At 44.6% G+C, this 26,485-nt stretch overlaps 2 protein-coding genes and 1 long non-coding RNA gene across 4 annotated transcripts in view; 1 reads left to right on the top strand and 2 right to left on the bottom strand.

The window, feature by feature from the left end:
• Nucleotides 1-1,547: 1,547 nt before the first annotated feature.
• npas4a (neuronal PAS domain protein 4a) lies at nt 1,548-7,750 on the bottom strand. Of its 2 annotated transcripts, XM_076738776.1 has the most exons (8): nt 7,191-7,750; nt 6,619-6,782; nt 6,417-6,519; nt 5,986-6,295; nt 5,741-5,850; nt 5,444-5,579; nt 3,543-5,332; nt 1,548-3,418 (listed from the first exon to the last, which is right to left on the bottom strand). In XM_076738776.1, the coding sequence occupies exons 1-8, from the start codon at nt 7,363-7,365 to the stop codon at nt 3,390-3,392; spliced, it is 2,817 nt and encodes a 938-aa protein (XP_076594891.1). In that variant the 5' UTR covers nt 7,366-7,750; the 3' UTR covers nt 1,548-3,389. The 2 variants fall into 2 exon arrangements, with proteins under 2 accessions (XP_076594891.1, XP_076594890.1); XM_076738775.1 differs by having other exon boundaries at nt 1,548-5,332; nt 7,191-7,730.
• Nucleotides 7,751-8,068: 318 nt separating this feature from the next.
• The window catches only part of LOC143325596 (uncharacterized), an 18,626-nt gene continuing 209 nt past the window's right edge, over nt 8,069-26,485 (top strand). The window contains exons 1-3 of the long non-coding RNA XR_013077555.1: nt 8,069-8,278; nt 10,856-10,995; nt 25,905-26,119. This is a non-coding gene — a long non-coding RNA (uncharacterized LOC143325596). The remainder of the gene's footprint in view (nt 8,279-10,855; nt 10,996-25,904; nt 26,120-26,485) is intronic.
• efemp2a (EGF containing fibulin extracellular matrix protein 2a) overlaps nt 25,083-26,485 on the bottom strand; it is a 10,551-nt gene continuing 9,148 nt past the window's right edge. The window contains exon 11 of the mRNA XM_076738777.1: nt 25,083-26,053. Within this exon, the coding sequence (XP_076594892.1) occupies nt 25,880-26,053 (174 nt within the window). The 3' untranslated portion in view covers nt 25,083-25,879. The remainder of the gene's footprint in view (nt 26,054-26,485) is intronic.

Genomic DNA, 26,485 nt, shown 5'->3' with positions numbered 1-26,485 from the left:
ATGCCTGTAACATCAGTGAATTTCATGTGAGTTTTCCTGCATTTACCATATTATGATATGTACCCGTATCAGAAAATGTTCTTATTTTCTGCCTTCGGACGTTTGTACAGTACATTCAGAGTCTTAATGGCTGCTGTAATTGTTCATCTCTCCACACCGTGTGAAGGAATCCATCCCAACGGCCGTCCTCTTTCTGTCTAAACTTCTGACGTTTAGCTGAAACTGGGTATCTTCTAATGTAACAGTCTGTGCCGACTGTGGCTCAGGAGGCAGAGGAGGTTGTGCATTAATCACAGGAGGGTTGCTGCACGGATCCCCTGCTCCTCCTGCCCTGTTGAAGTGTCCTTGGGAACCTCAGTTTGCTGCAGATGGTCACGGTAGCTCACCGCCATCTCTCTGTGTGAGTGAGTGGGTAAACGGCAAAAAGTGTTTAAATAAAAGCTATTTGTTTAGTCCAAATTTCCACCTTTGTGTTGCGGTTCCTCCACCACAGCTTGGCAGGGAAACGCTGTCTAGGGAAATGCACAGATGGAGCGATGTCTTCAAAGCCACCATGGACAGCAGGATCCGTCTGACCAACCACCAACAGTACGCATGTGAGTATAGTTTGAAGCCAGCATTTTAAAATGTGAACTCAAACATATCACCCAGCCCTGCGTGGACTCTGCCTGAATATAAGATTTGAGTCTTTATTACACCTGTAATATTACCTGGTCCAGCCGTCATGAAATAAAACTAAAACTCCTCATAACCTTTTCCTAACATGGCCTCTCAGACACCACACAGTATCCTCCTGCCTGCTGCAGTACTTGTCTCTGCCAGAAGATGGCAGCAGTCAGCTGTGCAGCACCGACTCCAGCGCTATCTTCACTCCATCACAGACACTGCAGCAGCCAGTGATGGAACAAAATGTTCGCTTGCAGAAAAACAGTATAATGTTTCTGCCTTTGCCTCATGACGTGTAATAGATTGTGCGTTATCTGTTATGTGGCACAGTTGATGAGACCTGGCGGAAAATATATATTATTCCTCACCCTTCCCCATCCTCTATCTTTTATCTGTCGTGATTTACAGAAAATTGGTTATCCATGCATTATTTTTCTGTGATTTTGATGATCACCTTTCCATCTTGTGGCGACACAGCATCAGTTTGTCCCACATCCCTCTTTACTGTACCTCTAATTTTAGCCTCCCCTCACTCTTTCTTTGTCTCCCCCCTCTCTCCAGCCCTCCCCTCTCTGATCCTTCTGAATGGAGGCTGAGAATAGACGGGAGGCTGTTTCAGTCAGAGCTCTTGAGCAGGAATGCCTATATATGGAGTCTTACACCACGTCGAGCGCTGATAGAGTCGCAGGTACACCGAGTGAATGTGGGCTACTGTGATTTGTAAAGAGGGGTGGCGGGGGGGTCATATGCCTACTATTATGTGTGTGCGTGCATCATCATAAGTGGGAGGCCAACTGTGTGTGCACATGCGCACGCAAAAACCTCGATGCCAAGAGTGTGCGTCAGTCTGAGTCAGATAGTGTCTCATTCTGTCTCGTCATGTGTGTGCGTCAGTGCTGTTGCTGAGCGAAACTCGCTCCAGGGGAAGAAATGGAGGAGAGTGTATGGGAGGGAGAGGAAAAGAGGAAGGGATGGTGGGATGGTGATGATGATGATGAGGCTGAGGGAGGAACAAGGGGCTTGACTATGACGACACAAATGCATCAGCCGCATTAAGTGCACTTTAATATAAATGCATTTGTATGACAACCAAATACACTTATAAGCAACACAATAGAACACTGGTCCACAATGTCCATTCTGCAGTAAGTAAGATGTTTAGAATATATTCCATCTTATGCAATAAAAATCTCTTTCTTATATATACAGACCAAGAGCAGTTTCATACAAATGTACAAATGTGTACAACCTTTCTGAAAAGAACATATGCCTATATCCACAGACATAATGCATATGCATTAACATCTTTTTCAAATATCACACATACAATATAGTAATTTTACACATGTATATTAACTTAGCCTTTAATAGCTAGAACGTAGGAATCAATCCTTTACTTGACCGTAGACAACTCTACGTGAGCATGTCGACACCATGGGAATAGTACCATTCTCAACCCGTGTCGCTTGGTAACTGAATAGAAATAGCACCCCATCCCTATTTTCATTTTTTAAAACAAAACTTTTGTATTCTAACCCCTCTCAAAAAAGAAGAATCGCTCATTCACATAGTCAATTGTGCCTCACTACACCGCACTCCAGTGGAGCAACGATGTAAAAGTCCATGTTGAATGGACATGATAAAGAGTTCAGAGTTCAGCAGGTCAGGGCCGTTTCAGGCACGCAGGAGCCGCTATAAGCTGCCAGCATTGCAAATATTGATGCTGCAACAATATCCAGCCGAGTGCCCTCAGGGCCAGGAGGGACCTGAAGAGCCCACATTCAGAGTCTAATGTACAGTACAACGTAGCAGTGGATTTGTGGCATGATCAGAGCTCCGGCAAACTTCCAGACTATTACTTGTTTGGTGTTTCATCTCGTAAAACAATGGACACCTGCAACATTCGCGAGATCTTCACATGCCAGGATCTCTTCACATGTTTCCTTTTTTGTTCGCACATCACATTGATACACAAGATTTTAGATGGAGCGCTAGATATGAAATGTTAAAGGTTCGAAGCCGCAAACTCAAAGCTCAAAGTATCTCAGGTTTAAAGTTGATTGCTGTTTTTGAGTTCTGATGTTGCCTTCAAGGCTGTGAGAAAGAGCGTTATCAAATCAGAGCTGTGCTGGCTCTGAAGACCGGATAGAAGAGTTCTCAGCGAGAAATCTCCCTTAATTTGATGTATAGATAGTGATCATCCGAAGGTTGTAAAAAATTTGTAAACATTTGACTTCCAATACATTTGAGGTTTGGGTTTGCGTTGTTGCAAAAGTGCAAGAGTTCATCTCCCTATTGAAGCAAGAAATGGGTTTTTTTTTGTTCACAACAGATTTTTCACTACGAGTGAATACAAATGCGCGTCTGGAAGTTAAACAGCGCTTACAAGTTCAGAGAGGTTTCTCTGCATGATCATATCTGAAGCTCATGTTACAGAGAAGCTGAAAGACACCACATGGACTCAAAACCCAGTCAGTTGTGGGTCCATGTGGTTGCACCATCATGTAAATGTTGCACCAGTTTTGTAGCAGTATACAGATTAATGACTGAACAAAAATATAAAGCCAATCTTTGTTCTTAGGAGACATGTAGGAGTTAAAGTCCTTAAGTTGTATATACATTATGTATATTTATACACTTAATTATTTTTTACTTTTCAGTAAAAGGGGCTCCACAAAATATGACAATATGCCATACTTAATGAAGTAAGTCACAGACTTATTTTAGAACGGAGGAACACTTCCACTCCCATCTGAAAGACAAAGAAAGAGACAAGAGAGAAAGAGGACGTTAGTGGTGTCCTTTCAGAAATGCTTTTTCATCCCATTCAAGAAGACTAAAGTTAGAAATAAATGAGAAGAGAGGCAGATCCTTACCTTTGTGGAAGCACTGTGGCGATGGATGACATTGGAGTTGATACAACTCAGGTTGTTGCCCTAAGCCAGGGGCGATCGAGGCACCTGCCCCAAACATGGGTTCCAGGACGGCCAGTTCCTCCAGGAGGGACTGAGTGCAAGACACAGCGGGCGTGGGCGAGACGATGGGCGTGGAGGTGGTGGGGCTGGGGGAGGCAGTGAGAATGAGGGGAGGGGAAGCTGGAATGGAGGAGCAAGAGGACACAGGAGATGACACCACCTCGATCTCCATTGCTTCCTCCGCTAGCCCCTCCCCTTCCGCCTTGGCCCCGGCCTCAGCAGCCACAGTCGCCCCGCACCCAGCCATGGAGTTACATTGCGCCGATTGGACGCTACAGAAGTGGCCCACTCCCTCAAACTGGGAGGGTTGGCGCCAGCACACTGGGGTCTGAGGAGAGATCGGGCTGGAGGGATTGGGCATAGGGGAGGAGGAGGGGCAGGGGGAGGGGGAGGAGAGGCTGGTGGACTGAGGAGGAGCGAAGTCGTCTTGGAAGAGGGTTTCTAGGATGCTCTCTTCAAACAGAGAATCATCATCGTCGAGGAAGATGGGAATGTCCAGGCCTCTCCATGCTTTGATGGGATAAAACTCCCTAAGCATGTGGACTGAATCAACATCAGCAGTTTCCATGGTGGGAGACAGGAAGGGGGAGGGAGGGGAGGATGAGGGTGACATGGAGGGGGGAGAGAGTTTGGACAAGAGTGGATCCAGGTAGAATCCCTCTGCCAGTGAGCTGATGCGCTGAGCTAAGAGGGAGATTTCTGCCCTCTCCTTTTCCCTCTCTCTCTCTAGGGAGAAGAAGGAGAGGCAAGGCTGTTTACCGGGTGATGCCTCAGGGGTGAGGAGGCCCTCGGGGGGACACTGAAGGGACCCCAGTGGTACATCTACATACAGTGGACCCCGAACCTCGGGCAGGGTCATCACTGTGCAGTCGCCGTCTCCGGGGCTGTCAGGTGTAGGGGGCAGTTTCTCATACAGGGAGCCACTGCAGGAGTCGATGGAGAAGAGGAAGTCAGTGGATGGAGTGGGTAGCGCAAGGGGGAGTTTGGTAGACAGGGTGGTGGGGGGAGCGGGACTGGAGGCGGTGGTTGGTGGGGCTGAGGAGGAAGCTGCAGGGGCCAGTGAGGTGGTAGCAGTGGCCGTTGTAGCAGAGGGCGGAGGAGTGGTCGTGCCAGTGGGGTCAAAGCTGAAGAGGGGTTCGCCAAATGGGAAGCTAGCCCCGCCAATCCGGGGGGTGTAGGGCGGTGTGCACACAAACTCTTTGGTCTGCTGAGCTTGTGAGGTGGGGACAGGGGGGAGAGGCAGGGGGAGAGCCGGCAGTGGAGGGTCAAGCTGGAAGGAGGGTGGCAGGAGAATGTTCTGGGTTAAAAAGTCTAAGTCTGCTACTGTTTCAACAGTGACTGGAGTTGGGGAGGAGGCCGCTGAGGGGCTTTCAGTGGGATGCTGCTGAAAGAAGCTTTCTTCCTCCAGAGAGGAGATACTGGAGCGAGGGTCACCCTCCAGCTGCATGGCCTCAGCAGCAGAACTCCCTGGTTCATCAGAGGAGCCCACACTGCAGCCAGCAGTGCTGAAGTCAAAGGACTGGGCAGACAGGCCGCTGCTGCCTGGGGTGAAGACCTGGTCTGGGCTGGACAGGGTTTCTGGAGACTGGAGGCTCAGACTCTCCTGCTGAGAGGTACCAGCACTCAGAACCAGGGTGAGCTGGGTCTGCTCTGAGCTGAGCTGCTGACGTACTGCCCAGGCCTCAGAATCACTGAGAGAGAGAAGAAGAAGAAACAGGGATTTAGGGAAGTGTTTTTGCTTTTATCAATGATTTTGTCTCCAAAGTGATGAGTGGAGTTTTGTAAAAAAGGGCGGTAAATACCTGATGATGTAGTTGTTGCTGCTGATGGGGATTTCTCCAGGCTGTAGTTGAAGCACCATGTAGAGCCAAACCCACGACTGATCCTGAGCTTGCACACGCACCACCATTTCAGCTCTGCCCTCTCCTCCTTCTCTCACTGTTGAACAACAGTCACAGCACAAGTTGGCATCGGTTTGTAATCCTATTAATCATCATAGTGTTTTTCACTGCGTGGATGTACCAGTGGGCACGATGTGTGTGTAATTGTGTGGGCACGGACGGTTGTAACTGGTAGGTATGTGTGAAGAGCATACTTACATAGGCTGCGGTGCTGAGCGGAGGCATGTGACAGATCCTGTGGGTGGAGGAGGCTGTACCAGGAGCGAGAGCGTAAAGCTGTCACATCAAAGCCAAGATAGGCGCTCACACTGCAGGGGAGAGTGGGTGGTGATAAGTTAGGAGGATAATGTTGTACCCTTTTAAGTTATCTCATAAGCACATTAATAACAGTCCATATGAAAGCAACAGGTGGAGGTGAGGGTCTGCTGTTTGTTTGAACTCACCTGTCCTGGGCAGTCTGCAGCCTCATGTCCCTGCCATGCTGCGAGTGGAAGCAGGCCAGGAACAAGTTGGTGTCAGCCAGGGGAGGGGCGGAGGTTGACTCCCTCTCTGCCCCGGGACCAGAGCGGGTCGGATGGGGCTCCAGAGGCGAACAGAAACACACCCAGACAGGATTGGAGGTCCAGTAGGACCCGGAGGCAGGAGAGCTGGAGGGGGGGGAGAGGCAACGAGCTCGGATCAGAACCAGCTTGTTCCCAGCACTCTGCCTCCGCACGGACTTGGAGGTGTTGAATCGACAGCGAAAGAGACGGTCTGTGGAGGAGAGGATGAGAGGAGGTTTGGTTAAAAAAAATCCCATTCGCTCAGTCTGTATTAAGTGGCGAAAAAAAAAAAAATCAAACTCGTGAAATTTAATGTGGACATTTTGTCTTACCCATCTCAAGTGACGTAGAGGTCGACAGGTTGGTCCTCATGATAAAGTGGTCTGAGGCGTCGATGATATCATACACGCTGTCCCCCTGTGCCACAAGATCCACCTGGAAAATTACAAATAGAAACGTTATTCGTGAAGCCCACAGCAGAGCTGAAATATTCCGCTACTGAACTCAGCACGAGTCGGTTCTGTGTATACTCACCATGGAGTGTCCGAGGTGCTCGGAGACGCTGTCTGACAGGTACAGGAGCTTCCCTTCCCCGGTCAGCAGCATCAAAAACCCCGGCAGCGCCTGCATCAACTCCGACAGTTCGTGGAAAGACAGAAACCCTGCGCTCTCCTCAAGACTAGCTGCAGTTCCCGCTTCTAGAGAGAAAAAAACGATGGAGAGGGACAGAAGGTGCCAAATTTATTAATAAACCGGAGTCTGATAGAAATGAACAGATCTGATCTCCGCAGTGGGAGAAACGGTGGCCGCAGTGTGTTTCAGCACCGCGGACAGCGATTCCTCCGTGTGAATGGAGCTGAAGCATTTCAGCACCACGGACAGCGACAAATTGCGGCTTCAACGCGTTTATTAGCTTCTATATCGATTATTTCCTATCAATTATTGACCCACAGCTCTGCAGTTCACCCAAACATGAAATTTATATCAAGACAATTGCCTGCGGCGCCACTTAAACACTTGTTGATTCCACTACTGTGAGCTCTATGCAGCACTGTCACATTACAGTCATCAACAGGTCGTTTTATTCAGAGGAAATTCATTCTTACCTTGGGTGAAGAAGACGGATTTCCTGGTGTACATACAGGCGAGTGACATGATGTGCAGGTACGAGAGCCGTGCTTTATCTGCATCGGATATGGGCAACAAGTCCTTCAGGTTCCGGATCTCGGCGTTGATCTGGTCCCGTCGAGCCTTGGATGCTCCTTTGGTTGAGCGGTACATTGTGGCCGGTTGTTGCGGTGAACTATCGAAATTCCTCCAGATGTGAGTTGGAGAGTTGCGAGCGGAGTGCTGTTGAACGCCGTGCCTCGGCTGAAGTCGGGGTCTCTGTCTCCGTGATGTGTTAAGAGACAGGTTGTAGAAGTGGAGAAGCTCTGACGTGTGTTATTGCACTTTCATCTCAGCTATTTTGTTGTTGTTGTTGTCCCCAGAGAAAGGCTGGAAAACCTTCTCCTGTCCTGTCTGCGTCTGCTTTAGCTCCGCCACAGCGTCCAGCACGGATGGCTGGCCGGCTGCTGGATGTCTGTCCCCCCTCTCGGAGTGCAGGTGAATCGGCGGCTGTGGTAGCCGTCTCTCGCACAGAAGTCCGGAACCCGTAAATCTGGTTGAGGGACTCTGCTCGCAGGTCACTTATATAGCCTGGGACTCCGCCGGAGTAGGGGGGCTCCCAACGCACCAACACCGACGTAAAACGGAGGGAGGGGGGTGGAGAAGAAGGAGGGGGCCGAGGGGGATAGATATGTCTCATATCAGTGTTAGCATTGGTGAAAGTCTCCCCCCTCCCTCTCCCGTGCCCTCTCCTTTCGGTGACTCTCGCTCGACGTCAGCTCTTCCCTCTACTCGATGATGACGTCGGGCTGAAATCGGGAGCTCCGGCGACGCAAAAAGCCCGATTTGGACAAAACCGAGTAAGGGGCGGAGCAAGCGTAAAACGTAAACGGAGTCACCGGACTCCGGTGTATTGGAGGAGGGGTGGAGGGGGGTGCGGGGAGAGGAGGGAGAGGAGGGGTGGTGGGAAGACTGGCTTGCATACGAAAGAGGTCTCTGTGTTTCAATGTCTGGCACCTGAGGTAGGCTACCCCGCCGCTGCCTGTTCGCCCCGGACCTGTCAGAAAACACGGCAGGTGCTTGTTAGGTGCGATTCACCACTTCATTTTGAGCACATTTTACTGTCAGCACGTTAAACATGTGTGACTGATGATTGCACGCCGCTCAGCTGTGCCGCACAGCCCGGTACGACGTGCTCAGTCACTGGGCTGCTGTTCCAGGAGGCGGACATGGATGCTGAGGCTGTTTCACATCGCTCCGTCGCCTTTTATGAATGGACATCATTCCTGAGCAGCCGAGAGCAGTAATGAATGCATACATCCTCACAGAATGTGCCTATAGCCTGTTGTTTTTTTCTGTTTGGTCTGTTGGACATGGATGCCGCGCATGTTGCGTGCCTTCACTGCAATTTCACACTGTCTGGTTGCTAAGAGGGAATCTTTGGCGTTTTGTGAGCTTTTTTTTCTCCCTTAATATAGGCTATAGGTAATACACTGAAACGCTATATGTGTGTTTTTCATTGAATTTTTAGCCTCCTGCGTGAGCCACGTCAGGCATATTCCCATTGCCTTGCGATGGAGAACACAGTTTTTCTGATTCTGCGATTACAGTTAACAAGCGAGAATAAAGCGGGTGGAAGTTTTGATTTTGAGTGTAATAATGAACGAAAACAGTCAGACCATGACCAGCCACGAAAACAGCTGGCCAGCATGACCAGTAAGGCACCAGTATATGGCCATCAAACACCAGCAGCCATCATACAGTTTCCAGAATGTCTTATTATTTAACTGTTTCATGACGTGTGTGTGCGTCAGGGTCGGCGCTTTGTTCTCTGTCTGCTTAAGACAAGGACGATCCTCCAAAGCTTAATGAAGATGGGAGTCATTTTAATGAATGGCATTCATTAATAATTTGACGCGCGCGCAAACAGCAGCCAGTATTGCGCAACCTGCAAACCCGTCGTCGCCAGTCTCACGTGCTGTATCTAAAAATAGATCTCACAGGTGACCCACACAAGGACTGCGAGGCGCGCCCCCGCACCCAGCTCCGATGGTCCTATTTATAGAGAGGAGATTTCACTTTTAGCCCCCCTATCCCCCAAAAATAGATCTGGAGTATGTGCTTCACATGTGGAGCACACACACACACACGCGCGCACACACACACACACACACACACACACACACACACACACACACACACACACACACACACACACACACACACATCTGCGTCTGTGCCGCTGTCCACACACACACACACACACACACACACACACACACACACACACTAATGCTCCATCCGGACAAATTACGAACACGTTTGTGACACCGTTTTCATTTCTTTAATTATTTTTCGTTGTGTGTGTGTGTGTGTGTGTGTGTGTGTGTGTGTGTGTGTGTGTGTGTGTGTGTGAAAAGGCGGGAGGGGTATGGGATGGTGGCAAATGTGTTCCTTTGAAAACCGAATGGAGAAAATGTTCTGGCACATGTTCCCTTTCAGTAGCAGGACTTGATTTACAGTCACAAGGTGATATACAATCTCCTTTCTGGTGTGTGTGTGTGTGTGTGTGTGTGTGTGTGTGTGTGTGTGTGTGTGTATGTGTGTGTATGTGTGTGTGTGTGTGTGTGTGTGTGTGTGTGTGTGTGTGTGTATTACTCATGTTGTGGTGACATAAATCAGTTGACAGTGTTACTCTGGACTTACGGGGACAAAACAGAAGCCCTCATAAGGTAAATCAATCAATTTGAGGGTGAAGACTTGGGTTACGGTAAGTCTCTAGGAACATAATTCTAGAATGTAAGTCCCCAAAAGTGATGGAAAAACGACTCTGTGCGTGCGTGCGTGCGTGCAGTGCTTATTTCACATAAACAATTTTTTTTTTTTTAGTATTTTTTCCTGACACAGAATCTGTTCTACAGTCTAATTCCACTAGATGAATGAAGACAGATGCAGAGTCAACAGTATATGCCTCATTTATTCAAAATTATTGATTACCTTGGCCCACTGTTTACCTGCTTTGATGTTTTTCTACATGCAGAGGATAACTCATTGATGAATCATCCTGCATCTAGTTGCGGACCTTCAGCTGCACTTGTTCCAGTGCCTCTGTTTGTCTGGTTTTCGTTCTGTGTTTCTTGCTCAGGTGCTTGTGGGTCTGTTTTTGTCTCACATTTCATTGGTTTTCTTATTGGATGACTCAGCCATCTCTGCTTCCTCTTCTATAGTTGTATTTTCACCACTGGTTCCTGTTTGGTAATGACCCAAAGCTGCCAGGTTGTTACCAGATGATCACAGAAGAATGACTGATTAACTGACTTTTTTTCTAGTCCTCACTTTCAATTTCTATAGTTTAACTTAGCTTCACTCGAGGCCTTGAAGCTGCAGAGAGAGATATGAGTTTGTCATCTCTGCTGCACATCACATGGGCCAGCAGCGCCACCAGAGCAGAGGGAAATACATCACACACCAGTCTGTTGCTAAAGAGGGGTCCACATTGTGTCGGCAGAGTGACATCAGCTTCCCTTTTGGCTATTCTGGATGCAGCGTCACGCTCGTTCATTAGTGCAGGTCACTCAGAGAAGACATCATTGTACAGAGGTTATGCAAACGATTTTAAACTAACTCTGAAAGGACTAAAGTTGAGTCATGCTCTTTGTTTCAGGTGCATCTCATAATCATTCGCTTGGTTTGATGTGGTTCTGTTTCATGAGTTTGGTGTCAAAGATCATCCAGAAACTGTTCCTACTTCTGGGCCTGTTGAGTGCAGTTCAGGGGCTGAAGTACAGCGTTAAGGTGCCACAGGTGAGTGTCCTCAGGTGAGAATCCCCGAGGGGCGAAACTGGGAAAACACAGTGAGCCTTCATGAGTTTACAGTCATGTGGTTCCATCTGTTCTCGGGACAATTCAGAGTCTCTGTTGAGTTCAGTTAGAACTTGAATTAATAATGCCGCAGAAATGAGAACAGGTCTGGTTGACTAATTCAAGTCAAAACAAGAAAACAAAGTGATTATTTACAGAGGGCATGGAAAATGTTTCCTCATGAATCAATTTAAATCTCCAGTAGAGCTGAAACTATTGATTAATCAATTAGTCAGTCAACAGAAAATTAATCAGCAATTATTCTGATAATCCATTAATCATTTAAGTCGTTGTCTTTAGCAAATATGTCAAACGTTCTCTGGTTCCATCTTCTCACTTGTGAGGATCTGCTGCTGAATTTCTTTAGCTTAAGGAGTGTTCTGCAGAGAAAATAAGCAATTTGATTTGGGAATGTGTTTGTGTTGTCTGATCGTGAAAACATGATGACGTGTTCAGTTTGGTCTGATAGCAAAAGTCTTGTAATCATAGAGTAACTGTGTGTAGCAGAGTCTAGATGCCCGTTGGAGAACCTCTAACAGGTGAACAAGCTGCTGATATTATGGTATATTTACAAAGATCAATGCAGTTGATGAGGTAAAACACTTAATATATTGTCTGTGTGCTGTTTTCAGTTGAGTGTGTGCCAAGAAGGATTATTACACTCTGTTTTATTTATGCTTTAAATGGCTTCACAACTTTTTCGGATTTGGGGTTGGACATTGCTTTTCAGCACTGCTCGCTATGATGCAGCTGTGACAGTCTCTGTGCTCATTTATACAGACTGATTTCATGTTTTGTTGGTTTGGCAGGAGATGATTGAATTTTACACTCTCTACTTTAAAAGGGTTGTTTGTTTTAACCTCTCAAACCACTTCTGCCTCTCAGAGCCTCATGTCACAAACTGTCAAACTCTCACCTTCCTCACATTTCCCCCAGAAACAACCTCATACTGCATTATGACATTTCCTCCCCCTGATTTCTCTTATTTACAAAAAAAATCTTGAGCTTTCAGTTGGGCTGAGAAAGCACTCAAAGTGTCTGCACCCAGATTCTTAAAGTTCTGGTTTCTTCCAGAGTGACGGATCGTTCTCCTGAAGTTAGACTCTGTGTTATGGTCCTCTGCATGTTGGCATCATTAGCAACTGTAAAATGTTCAGTCAACATAACTACTCCAGCATTGTCATTTCTTGAAAAAAATATATATTATATATCAAACTGAGTGGACACATTAAAGTCTGCTGCATCATTAACTAGCCTATAAGCAAGTGTGTGGCCTTGTCTCATGTGGGCCCCCATTAGAGTAATTAATGATGGACAACAATCTTTAACTACAGAGAAGTCTTGTTTTCCAAAGATGACTGACTACAAAATGACTTTCATCTCGTGTTTGACCTTGTAGGCTTTCACCAGCCAACACAAATTAATTTGATAGTGAATTATTCACATTCCAACTCTCTCTATACTTAAAGGGCCACGCCTGTGTTTGCACATGATTTGTTTCATTTACTAAACCACACATTCATTATGACCCACCATTTAAAAAAAGCCCCTTTTTCTGATTTATGAATTTAGTTTTTTTTTCCCCCCAACTTCCAGACTCTCAATCATATATGCTGGGTGTTGCTGTACTTGCTCTCCCACTTTGCTGCTCTCAAATGATGTTTCGGCTCTTAAATGATCATCTTGGAGAAGACGTATTATCCTAATGGGCATTGAAGCTGCCAAAAATTGTTCACTTTATGTAGGAAATCTCTGCATACGATTAACAAAGCCCAGTGGATTAACACTTAACTTGATGTAATTAATTTGGATCTTGGACACAAGCGTGCCTGGTGCCTGGGAGGAAACCATTCGAGTCTGGCAACTTGTTTGTTTTAGTCATCATCTTTATCACTGCGTACCTTTTTGCCTTGTTAGTGAGTTTTGCTTCATTTTGTCCTGCTGATTTTAACATGAGATGCTTGGGATGGTGAAGGAGGCAGGCGTCAACCACAAAAAATAAGTTTCGAGATGGGATTTCAAAATACTGTGGAGTCTTTGTTCGTAGTCGATCTGCAGAATCTGCTGGGCAATATTTTTAGCCACGCTAAAAATAAAATAAACAAACAATATATGCAGAGAACGATGAGGCAATAAACAATATATACAATGAAACTTACAGCATCCAGGCTGGTATTGTCATTGTTAGCAGGCTGTTTAGCTCAAAGCAACTTTGAATCAGAAGCCAGAGACGCTAACGTGCTGTTGTAAGATTTCAGTTGTCTGTAGACGACAACGTCAGTTTTGTTGTAATTTAAATGCAGGCACTGATCTAAAGACAATTACATATAATGGCCCAATTTTACAAATACATAAAGCTATAAATATGTGTTTTAGATACATTATGAAACCTAGCGTATGCGCAGTGATTCATCGACTAACAGAACAAAAGCATTTCTCTGCCCTCTAACCTGATAAACAACACGAGCATGATGATCACTGTTTTTGGGGGTAAAGGACGAGCTGATCCCCTGATGATGTTTTAATGGAGCGCAACTCTGAGTCTGCTGCGCCGCATGTGAATCGCATTTTCTCTGGATTTGTGACTAAGCACACATCACTTTCTTCAAGATCCCCTGTTTTCAGAGATTGCCTTAAAAAAAAAAACCACAGCGCTGGCAGACTGAAAATAGCGCACATCTTTATGCAGGAGCTCCCAGAACAAAAACACTCAAAAGTTGTTTGTTTTTTTCCACCCAGCAGTCTCGTAGGTACTTAAGTTGTCCCGGTGTCCCACACACTCTCTTGTCTCAAGCGCTGCCATTGTTGTGGTTGTCATGATAATCCCTGGCATTATGAGACGGGGTTTGTTGGTATCATAGGTGGGTGGCAGAGAGGAACATGGCTGTGGAGAGGCGGATTGGTGAAGAGCGTGGGGTCTGAGGGATGAGTGCCTCGTCTCCCTGACAGCAAATGGATTCAAATGAATCCAATTAGTGGGCCGTCTTTGTGCCAGAAACTCCTGTTTGTCTCAATATTCATGTGGAGGCTCATTTAGTCTTAAAACCCTCTTTACGCTTCACTCATCCAGGCACATTAAGTCAGGCACTCGCTCGCTCACTCACTCATTCATTTTTCCACTCACTGATTCATTTTTTTTTTTCACTCAATAACTCCCTCACTTTGTGTCTTGCTCATTCATCAATTTGTTCACCCAGTCACTCATTCACAGGGGCACGTCTGGTACATTTTGAATGGGGGGCTGTCTGGTTTGCTCATTTTTTCAAATGTAATTTATTAAGACATTTCAGACGGATAGAAAGCCGTGCAGGCGGCTCTGCGAGGCTGTGATGAGGCACAGTGCTGCTTTGCTAACATGCTGATATCATAGATTACTTCACACACATAATGTTGACCAGCTTAGTTTAGTCTGGATCAAAACACTTCCAGCTCTCCCCGCTGCCATGAAGGGTCTTGAGGGGGCTTTTCCCCCTCTATAACAAGATTCCAAGGACGCTGTGTAAAATATAAATAAAACACAATGAGATAACTCGCTGATCCTTTTCGACATACGCTCAACTTTTCTGTCCTGCTGGTGTTTCAGAGCCATGGACAGCGCTGTTCGCTGTGTGCAGGGATTTTGAAACCGTGGCCTACTGTTGTTGTTATGTAGCCTCTCTTTTGCATAGTTAAATCAATTCATCTCGTTCTATGAAATAAATAACAGCCCCCTCAGCCACTTCATGCTGCCCCTCCAGAGACAAGCTAAAACACAGCTGCAGAACCGCACACCGCCGACCCTGATCTCACCCTGTCACTCACTCATTCACTCAGATGCACTCGCTCACTCCATTTCTCACACAATCGTTCATTGACTTGCTCACTCATTCACTCAGATTCACTCACTCACATATGAACACGCTTTCCCTCTCAGTCGTTCAATCACATACTCAAACGCCTTTCACTCACTCACGTAATTGCTCAATGGTTCAGTCACTCGCTCATTTACACAGATTTGTGGCTTTCTCTGTTATCCATATATTCACCTTTTCACTTGCTCGTTCTTCACCCATTCACCCACACGTTACCTCACTCAACCTCTCAATTTCACTCATTTAATCTCTCGCTGCCCCCCTCACTCAGTCACTTACTCAGTTATTCACACAATTACACACTCATTCACCAACAGTTACTCTCTGTCACTACCCTCCACACACACACACACACACACACACACGCTTGTATACATTTTTCAGTAGCAGTGGCCAACAGGTGTGACTTTCGCAGCTTCGCTCGTTGGCAGACTGAAACTGCGGATGAGGGACGAGCAGCATGTTCCTCCACAACCTTAGTCATCACATCACAGGGAACAGGAAGGATAGATCATCAGTCTGTGCAACAGCTCCATCACAGGAGGAAGGTTCATTACAGATAAAATGTCAACATTTTTACTGATGAAGAGAGATAGATTGTGTTTATCTCATGTAAATACGGTGGGTATAAGGAAGTGAATTATTTCTGGACCACTTCAGGGTGAAGAGCGCAGGAGATGAGAGGGTGAAAGAGCCTGAGGGGGAGTACGTGGAGGGGTGATTTCATCGTGAACAAAAAGTGTGCTTCTCATGTCAGAGGTGAAAGATACTTGTCCTTTTTGCCTCTAAGACTGTCTTTTCTTTTTTCTGTTTATTTTTACACCCGGAGAGTCAAGGTCTGCTCTCTGCTTCTTGAAAGGAAGGAGCTAATCTGTCGCCTAGCAACACCTCCCACTCCTGCATCGAAGCGGGAGCGAGAGAGAGGATGTGGAGTAAAGAGGAGAGTTGAGGAAGAAAAGACAGAAATTTGGGGACACAGAGGAAGAGGGGGGACGAGTGGGGGCCTGAAAGATGGACGTTAGTGTGTGAAATCTGAATCATCACATACGTACGGCTCTGCTCTGCATACAGATACTGATTCACATATCTGAATGTATGTAATATGATATGCTGTTGTGTTTATCCTGAATCTGTTGGAGCTGTTTGTTTAACCTGATTGTAAAAGGCTAAACAGGGTTTGTGGAGCTGCACGTTAGATTCAGGCAGACCTCCAATACCCTGCACATTACATCTGTTGCACTCTGTAACAATGTTAGTCTGGATTGTTCCTGTTGCTGTACAGCATTTTGCATCATTACATCAGTTCATCAAAGAGCTGCAAATAACCAAGAAAGATCAAAAAACAGAATTAATACAACCAAATGAAGTACAGAGTGCAGCACAGATAAGATTGAAAGCTGATGTGCTTTTAAATCACGAGGATATTTACAGTATTTCACAGTTCTGAACGTGCTGTGAAACTTTGCACCAAGAGGAGACGTGTTAGTTAGCTTCTCTGTCTTTTTCTTTGTTTGTTGGCAGGTTTTGAGGTATTTTGTCTTTATTCCTCGGTGTGCACAGAAGAGACAGGAACAGGAAATGAGCCGATATCATGGCGGCCCAGGGGCAGGTCTTAAACCCCGGATCTGTTTGGGACTGAGAGCTTTTAGGAAACTTAAACAGCAGGTGAAGCTCTGGCTGTCCTTCCGCAAAATTAGGTTTACGCAAATGCGTATCTCAAAGTCGGTGCCTCCCAACCTTTTGTGACCCCTAAAAACACCAAAGGGTGATTATTTCTCCTTACTTTATCTGAATATTTGTTCCAGTATGCAGAGATTTAGAAGAAAACAAAGGAAAGACTTAATGCAACCATGAAAAAATCATCTCGCAACCCCTTTTATTTTATTATTACTTATCTTGTGACCACCTGTGAGGTTCCCACCCTCCTCCATGTGAATCCCATCTCTTGCCCTGTGCATGCTGGGATGTAGTTCAACCCCCCCATGACCCAGGATCAGGATAAGTGGTATAAAAAGTGAAAGATGCATTAGTTCAAGGCTCAAATTGTGTCAAAGCTAAACATTTTAATGGCAGCAACTATGAAATATTGCTATGGAGCTCAACCAAATAGTACAATTCAGTCAGATTCACATATTGAGTGGAATAACCAGAGCTAATGCTGCCATGTCTCATCGTAAAGCCGACAATATTTTTTATGATTTTTGAAGATGCATGATTTCTGCTTCTCAGTTCACACACAAACACCTTCTGGCTGCATGTCACTCACTATGATATGAGGACTGTCGACAGACAGACGCAAACCTGTGAATATGAACCATACAAACACACACACACACACACACACACACACACACACGCACAGAGCTGCATCCACACCCCTGCTCCTCACCTCCTGCCTTTATCCATCACTCCCTGCCTCCTTCTCTCAGTGTGGCTTTGTGAGCCAGTAGCCTTGTACCTTTTCTCTTCTCTTTTCAATATCTAGTTTATTTTTAGCAGCCAGGGCACAGAGCAGGGGCCAGAAGTTTTTCACTCGAGCTCTTTACTTGTGTTCGGCGTTCTCTGTCTCATCAAGGTCCCTGGATTATACTTAGACTCGCAGGAGAACATGGGGACAATAACTCGGTAAATAGCCAAGGTATTTCTATTGAGGATGGAGTCCGCCGCAAGAGGCTTTATTATACTGTGTAAGATTGAATGTTGTCTGTGCTCAAGGATAAGATCTGTATCAGAATACATTTGAGATGCTGTTTTTAAGGTAAAACATGCACCTGTGAACACTCTTCTTCCATTCTGAAGCATTTAATAGTCATACTTACATATATTTCCATATAACGTGTGTGTCCTTGTGTCTTTGTGTTTGTTCTGGACACATGCAGAGACTTTTTCTCTCAGAGTACTGTACTGTAACATACCAGCACACACACTGACTCTTTCTCCCCACAGTAAGTTGGTGCTGATGCGGGGTTGCCATGGTGACGTGATGTAGATGTGTTACATCACGAGAGACCTCCTAGCAGCAGATCTTTCCCCGCTTCTCTCTCTCGCTCCCCTCGATTAACTCTCCGCCTCATTTTCAGACAAAAGGTCAAGCACAGATCAAAAGACAAAGATGGTGGACCTGTTATGTGGATACATTTTGCATTTGGCGTCAGCTCAAGTGTTCATTTTAATGTACATCATCCAGACGTACGTCCAAGATGAGCAGATAGAGCGAGGTGTTGCATAACAAAAGCAGAGAGTGGGTTGATGAGAGAGAGGGAGGAACAGATGTGCTGAATGGGCTCCATATTAGCCAATAAACCACATTTGTGCCTCTTTCTTTTCTTAGACTCCACTCGTCCTCTTTTCCTTCACTGTCCTTGCTCAAAATATCTCTATTGACCCGACGTTTTGATACCGATCACGTGACTTCCCTCTCATGACTGCCATTACAGCGTATTTCATTTTGTTCTCCCCTTCTGTGTCGTCTAAAGTCCGGAGCAATTTACTGATTCATTCATTCAGGCCTGATTCATGAATGGATGGGGTCAATTACTTGTCAGCTGCGGCTTGTTCGTTTCTTCCGATTGAGGCCGTCCTTCTATCTATAGCGCTCCAAAAATACATTAAAACACAAACAAGACCCGGCGCGTGTCAACAAGCTGAAAAACAGGTAACAGGTTGGAGAGAAGTCTCTTCTTTTCCAAGGACAGCGGCCTTTCATTGGATGTTATTACCATGTTGGCTTGTCAATAGAACACTCAATTAGAAATTCCTATGAGAAGCAGGTTTGGAAATATTTCTGAATTGTTATGTTGTTGATAACCCTGATTGTTGTTTTCTATTTTAGGAGAGGTTGCAAGAAGCTATTGGGCAGATGTGAGGGATCTTATGGGCAGCGGTTGAATGCAACTAAGTACAATTACTGTAGTACTCTTGTACTGTACTTGAGTATTTCCATTTTCTGCTGCTATATAATTCTACACTACATTTCTGAGAATATTGTTCAGTTGACTCCACTGCATTTATTGAACAGATATATAAAAATAACATATCATGCTTGGGTATGAAAAGGCATCCTGGAAAGGTTCAGTCGTCCACGAGCGAGGATGGAGCGAGGTTCACCGCTTTGTGAACGCATGATTGTATAAAAGATATTACTATAAGAGCTCAGCAACACTTCTTAAAACTGTTGTTTGTTAAAACTGTTTACGTTCTGTTTTTATTTATGTTTTCACATAGTGTCCCAACTCTTCGAAATCAGGGTTGTACTTGCTTGGCTTGTGTTTTGTTGACCTTAGTTTTACATCCTCATTGTACACGGTCCCACACATGCGACTGCTGGATACAAACAGCCGTGGGTTGATTTTCTGTTCTTACCTTGTTAAAACCAAATGTGTGAAGTGGTAACTTTTCCCTTTACCACAAATTGAGTTTGCACATTGGATGAACGTGATAAAATGCAGAAATGACCATTAAGTAAATTGTTGCTACACCAACTAGAGAAATAGGTCATGTTTTTTTATGTTATATCAGCTGTGCTTGAGCAAACATATATTCCCTTTGTTTGCCAAAAAGTCCTTGAAGTGGACAATATTTTCTTCTACACAGTGACATTAGTTGTGTTTGCTGCCAATTGTAAGCCTGCAAGCTATAAAATGGCAATGAAATGAGTCCACGTAGACTTATCTGACATATGGGAGTGGTATTAATGTAGAAAAGATTCTGTCGGTGCCATTCACGGACACAATACATGAATATCTATTGTATTTACCTAGATTTCATGGCCGGGGAAACAGAAGAAATGTGCCATTTTCTGCAGTGAAAAACTGAAACATGTCATCACTTCGACATCACATTTAATCCCTCTGGAGTCCAGGTTGATTTTGACTTTCTATGCATTACTTTTTGTCTTTGCTTTGCACCTTTAAACTGTCCTTTACCCACATGCATGGTGTCCTTTTTCCAACACAAACTCAGCTTATGATCAGTTTAAGAAAATAAAAAGGAACCCAAAAACACAGGAAACATGATCTTAATCACTCAAAATAATACTGAGGAACAGTTTTAGCTTGTTTCATGATTTACACTCACAAATGCAGCAGAATGATGTCAGAAGCTACAGATCAGGTCAGGAAAGTCACGAATGTCATGCTGATAAATAATGTTTAGCATGTTCTCTGAGGTGTTAAAGAGGGCCTCCATGAATTCAACGTTTTCTTACCTTGTTGATGTGTTGTGTTGTGTGTGTTGATACTTTTACTTCAGTAAAGGATCTTAATATTTCTTCTGACATTTTTACCAGGACAAAACCTGCCTGGTGAATCCACAGTGACATGAGTTTGCTTGTTTTTTTCCCATGTGAATTCAACAAAATCACCCCAGAAGCCCACATTTCAACCAAAAGTCACAGCATAAATATCTGTTTCGCTTTCAGCTTGTGGTCTGCGATTCACAAAATTCCTCTCCAGCTTCTGCTCCCTGCTGCTCACATACCTTTAAGTTTTTCATTTCTGCTGTTTTTCTCAGGGCTGAATGTCTTTTCAGCATAGGTCCCTTTTGCCGCTATACACCCACACACCCATAGCAACATGTTGTCGTTTCTTGGTAACCAGATTTACGCAATGAGTAAAGAAATTGAAGGTAGAGTAGGCATGGATAAGGTCTAGCTTAGAGCCTTATATAAATCTGTTCAAGGCTCCCATGTAATTCAGTGTGTCAGCTTAAGTTTTGTTTGTTTGAATGACAAAGATGTTGTTCAGGTGCACCTGAATCTCAACATGGACAATAGAGTACATGCTGTATTTGCAGTCATCCTCTCAGACACCTGCATGGCCATATTTTTAATTACGCTGCTGTTAAATCACTGACATGTGACCCAGTATCCTGCTCGTTGCGATACCCTGCACTGAATTCCCAGTGTGTTGTAGGAGATTACCCTGACCCAAGGTAATGAACATGCCCAGCAATTGAACCTGTAATTGGACCAGACTGATAAGCGAATTATTTCCAGAGCTAACAAGAAACGACTTCTGTCGTATTACAGGAGGGACAATTTAGAGAGCGTATCACATGTAAGCCCCCGTGTGACTGTGTGGAGGTCACTTGTGGTCTGACAAGTGTTCATATTAAAAAGAAAAAGAAGACAATCCCACAGGATTTATTTCTAAATAGAAAATCCAATCAAAACTCATTACGTCCTGTAGATTTAAATGTCAGTGCTTCCTGTTTCCTGGCAGCATGGTGTCAGTTTGTTGGTCCACCACTTTGACTGAAAAATCTCAACAACTATTGGATGGATTGCCAAGACATGTGGAGCAGACTTCTAATCTAGTGCCAAAGATTTTACTTTGGTGACCAAACACCTGCAAACTACAAAAACATTGCCTCAGCTGTACTTTTTATTGTGTGCTAATTAACAAACATTAGCATGCTAATGCTCTAAATTAAGATGTTGAATTTGGTAAACATTACACCTGCATAGCATCAGTGTGTTAAAATTGTCATTATGAGCATGTTAGCATGCTGTTGTTAGCATTTAGCTCTGAGTTCAGCCTCACAGAGCTGCTAGCATGGCTGTTGTTGAGTAATTAAAGACCTGTTTGTAAAAAGAGTCTCAGTTAAACTGTAGATTAGCCTCACACTGTGGTTTGTCATCAGATATAATAAGGACATATAACAAAAGATTCCCCAGTTGGTTACCTGGATCAGTAGTTCCCAACCAATTCTCTGTTTTGTCTGATGTGCCTCCATCAGCTGAGCTAACGTACCTTTACAATACCAACCAGATGTATTTCAAATGTGTTCATTACCACTGAGTTTAAACTGTATACATTCAAGGCAGACTCTCTGCATGTTTCATTTTTGTATACAGAGAGAAGTTAGTTGTTGTTGAAAAAACATAGCTTGTAATATTATTTTCACCACAAAATGTGTGTAATAGTGTGTCTGTCAAAGCCAGTGTGAACACAAGCTCAGCCATATCAGGGTGTTTGGTTTTTTTTTTGTTTTTTTTAAGTTAGTCACTGATGTGTTTATGTAGTATTGTGTAATTGTCCTCTCCGTCTGATCACCCTCTCTCATATATCTATATACTGCATGCAAATATCCAGAAGAGAGAGCCATTTCCTGCCTCATGCCCTCACTAATTTACACTCCCTAATCACCCGGCCCTCTTTGCATTGTGCAGCCTGTTTTTGATGTCCTACAGATTCCACGTTAATGAACTAATCTCAGTGCTCCGGGTGTGTGGGTGGAGGGAAATGACACTCCACCTTGCTCTTTCATTCATAAATATAATACCTGCATTGTGGTGTAGTGGAGGGGGGAGGTATCGAGAGCTTTTTGTAATGCAGTATGAGGAGATCAAAGCGGTAGACGTGGAGAACAGATTGCTCCTCCATCGTCTCAAACTGAGGGACGGAGCAGCACTGTGTAACACGGAAAGGTGTCTTTTCTGTCGCCATGTTTGTTCCATCTTACCGCAGCGGTTGGTGCACTCTGCCCCGTATGGGCCTTCGTTTGTCCGCTTCCGGTCCCACGCCGTCCCCCACTGCGGCCTACAGGGCACGGCTTGCCCAGAAATGAGATCATACCCGCTCAAAGGTGCCAAAAAAAATGAGGCCCAGGCGCTCCAGCACTCCCCTCTGCCACCCCAAACACTCCTCCCACTCGTCTGTGTGGGCAATGCCACTCTCAAACACATGCTCTCCCATTTAAACACCCACACACACACAAACACACACACACACACATACACACAGGCACACAAACAAACACTGACACAGATACAGGCAGGAGTATACACATTACATTACTACACTCACACACACTCTCCACTGCCCACGGTGTTAACACAATGTCCATGGACGGATTATGAGACAGTGAGCACCTGGGCGCAGACATGTAAAAGCCCCCCACCCCTCCTACACAAGAGCAAGACACCCGGACTGAAACCCAAACAAATGACTGTTAACTTTTTGTGTCTCTCTCTGGTTGTCTTGCATCTATATTTAGTAGTTTTGCATTTATTTTTAGTCATTTCGCGTTTCTTTGTGGGCTTTTTGCATCTATTTTTAGTCATTTTGTGAATCACTCTGGTTGTTTTGCATTTATTTTTAGTCATTTTGCATCTCTTCGTGCTCTTTTGCGTCTCCTCGTGGTCAATTTTCCATCTTTCTTTGCTGTTTTGCACTTCATCCTCGTTGTTTTTTTGGTTACCTTTACTCTTGTTGCATCTCTATGGTTGTTTTGCATCTCTTTGTGGTCAATTATGCATCTTCTTTAGGCGATTTTGTGTCTCAGTCTGGTTGGTTTGCATCTATTTTTAGTCATGTTGCATCTCTTTGTGTTCCATTTGCGTCTTGTGGTCATTTCATGTCTCTTTGTGGTCATGTCGTGGCTCTTCATGGACAGTTTGCTTTACTTTCACTAACGCTTTGCAGGTGAAGCCGCTTAGACCCCTGGGCCTGTGCCTGGTAGGCCCACTCAGTAATCCATCCATGACAGTGTCATCCTGCTTCAGTCAGATTTTCTTTCTGTATGAATGCCAACAGGAAATGCCAGAGGACCACTTCGTTCCCCTAATGTGAACACACACACACACACACACACACACACACACACACACACACACACACACACATACACATACACACACACACACACACATACACATACACACACACCTCCTACCCTACTGCACTCTTTAACACCATCACCAGGCTCTGTCATCTTTGTTCTCCATCATCACAGGATGCCAAGTTATGCAAGAAAAAGTCTGTGCTACAACATAATATTTCACAGCTTGGAAAGTCTTTGTATGCTGTAGTCGCTGTATTGTACATTATTTGTGAAAAGTAGACAAACTTGCCATCACTTTTTCCTCCCACAGGTGCATGAGTTCATGGAAAACAGGAGAAAATGTAGGCTCACTAGTCAATTAGGTTATAAAACCAACACTCTCTCCTCAGGTTGTTGCTATTCCTGGACTGCTGCTGTGAGGAGATCCGTGTGAGCTGCTGCCTCCTGGTGGCTGAACGCCGTCTGCTCCGATTACATAAAACAGGGCTGTGTGTGTGAGTCATCACCCCCCAGTGAGGACAGATGGGAGGTGTGTGTGGTGTGTTTGTGTGTAGGACTGGGCGGGGCGAACAGCAGTGGACTGTGAAATAAGGGCTTTCCCCTCTCTCTTTTTCTCCCTCTCTCTCTTTTTCCTTAGTTTTTTTTTTTTTTTTTTTGTGGGTCAGGAGAATCAGTTAGCACACAACTGAAGTGCTGTGACAGTAAAAATAGAACAGGAGGCTGCACAGCTTCAGTCTCGGTTCATTTAAAACTGGAGACATTTGCTGCCTTTCCTCTCTCATTTAAGAGCATTTGGGAGATTTAATCAGCCTATTCCTGTTGCAGAAATGAGACACTGATAGATTATAAGTGAAGAAGACACAAATCAGTAATCTTTCTGCCTGTGTGGTTATGTTACTGATACGCTGTTTGACAAAGAGATCTCAGGCTGCAATGAGGATGATGAATTTTAGGGCAGAAATCATGATGTTAGCTGGCTGTTTTGAGCTGACGATGATACAGAAAGCAGCAAATATATATTTAAAACAAATGCTACAGAGGGCTGTGCTGAGTGTGTGGGTGCAGATAGAGAGGGAGGTGGTTCTGGGACGCTGGAACTCAACCAAACACCAGTTATTCTGCAGACTTGCTTGTTCTCTTACACTCATACACGACTGTGAAATGGTGAAGGTGTTTGGACAGTTGAGCAAACTATTAATACATCTCTATAGTAATTTAATGTCTAGTTTTGTCTATAGCACGTTAGAAAATAGTAAAAATGTACTATTTTAATTTCGCAGAGCACAAAGGGATGTAGTCAAGAAGCTCTCTTTTGTTGATTTACAGTCTAAAACCCAGAGATATTTAGTTTATAATGATATAAAACACAGGGGAGCAGCAAATCTTCACAGTGCAGAAGCTGAAACCAGCAAGTGTTTGTTACATTTGCTTGAAAAATGACTGAATTGATTGATCAAATATCATAATAGATGCATGTGCATTTTCATCAGGTCGATTAATCAGCTAATTGTTTCAGCTCTGAAGAACGTCAGAGGCTCCAGAGGGAAGGATACTGCACAATAAAAAAAAACTATTAGAAGAAATAATAATAATTATCACTGAGACACAGAGATGAAAAGGTATATTGTTTTATTTGGGTTTAAATCTTAGACCAAAAAAAAAAAAAAAGTACAACACGATCAGCAACAAGACGAACCTACAAAAGGCAGTGAGAGAGAGCTTGATCATAGGAACGAACAGTGGAGGGCGAAGGAGGAGCCTGGATGCTGAGGTCTGATCTGAGTGGTTACTGAATCACGTCTCTCAACAGGAAACAGGGCCGACAAGAATAAAGTGACAAACAGAGCAGAACCGAAGATAAGGATGTAAACCGGTGAGAACAGATGAATCTAAGTGGGGCTGGCTGAATCACTCCACCTGAAGGCAGAGAGGAAAATATGCCACGCAGATTTGTTATCACCCTGAACAGATGTGAGGAAAGGAAATCTCCAGAGTAACATCCCTGTTTCATACACACTGACCACAGATGCTGTCAGATAGGTGCTGAGTACAAAACAACAGTAAACATGACATCCTAAGAAACAGGACACATCGAACACAAGGGAACAAATTTGACTGGACGAATTGTTTTAAGGCTGTTATTTATCTGTGAGACACTAATGTATTTGTATACTGTGCTGTATGTATATTCTTACATGTTAACATGGCGGGCTGACAGAAATGTGGGGCTTTCTTTGGATGAATAAGTAGAAAAAGTTAAGAGTGTAACATCACAGTGGCTGGTTTGACTGCATCAACAACTTCTGTTTTACAGCTTCATTTTCCTTTTCTGTGTTTCTCCCCATCTCTCTCTCTCTCTCTCTCTCTCTCCATCTTACTCTGTGTCCCTCCACTCTTCTTCTTCTTCTTCTTTAAAAACTGTATGGCCCGACGTAGATGGAGAGTCTGAGGGCGGAGCTCGTCTGGTAGGTGCCCTGGTAGCTGAGCAGAGGGTTCACTGACACCATCTCCAGGTCCAACGTGTACTCTCTGGGCCCCGACACGGCGCGGGCCAGCACCAGCATGGCACTGATATTATTGATTTGCTGGAGAGGATGAAACAGATATTACTGAGCACATTTTCAACAGGAGAGCGGAAACATCAGTTCTGTGTGAGCAGCATGACACAGAAAGTGTATTTTGGCAGTGGCGGACTGGCTTTAATTTGAAAAGGCTCAGATGTTGAAGATGTTTGGCAAGAAAGTAAAAGGGGGGAAGTTTTAATAAAACAAATGGAAAGCCTACTTTTTGATCCTGCTGATCTGTAAAACAGATGGCTAAAAGATGGTTGACTATATCCTGTGAGCTTACGGTTTAGAAAAAAATAGAAAACGTATGTTTGTTTAATACAGTCATTGCTCACTCTGAGTTTATCCAGTGAGAAGATGCTACAAAGTGCTTAGTTTCTAAATGTCATCAGTGGGGCTGAGCTATGGATGCACTGGTATGAATGAATGAAGCAGTGACAGAGTTCTCCC

The sequence above is a fragment of the Chaetodon auriga genome, chromosome 9, assembly GCF_051107435.1.
Source record: "Chaetodon auriga isolate fChaAug3 chromosome 9, fChaAug3.hap1, whole genome shotgun sequence".
Taxonomy (NCBI): Eukaryota; Metazoa; Chordata; class Actinopteri; order Chaetodontiformes; family Chaetodontidae; genus Chaetodon; species Chaetodon auriga.
Note: the sequence above shows the minus strand (reverse complement) of the source record. Positions and strands in the feature narration are given on the sequence as shown.

Coding starts and splice junctions, on each gene's coding strand:
- npas4a (XM_076738775.1), bottom strand. CDS start 7,365: ATGTACCGCTCAACCAAAGGAGCATCCAAGGCTCGACGGGACCAGATC. Junction 6,520..6,618: donor AGCACCTCGGACACTCCATG/GTGAGTATACAC, acceptor GTAATTTTCCAG/GTGGATCTTGTGGCACAGGG. Junction 6,296..6,416: donor CTCTACGTCACTTGAGATGG/GTAAGACAAAAT, acceptor TCTCCTCCACAG/ACCGTCTCTTTCGCTGTCGA.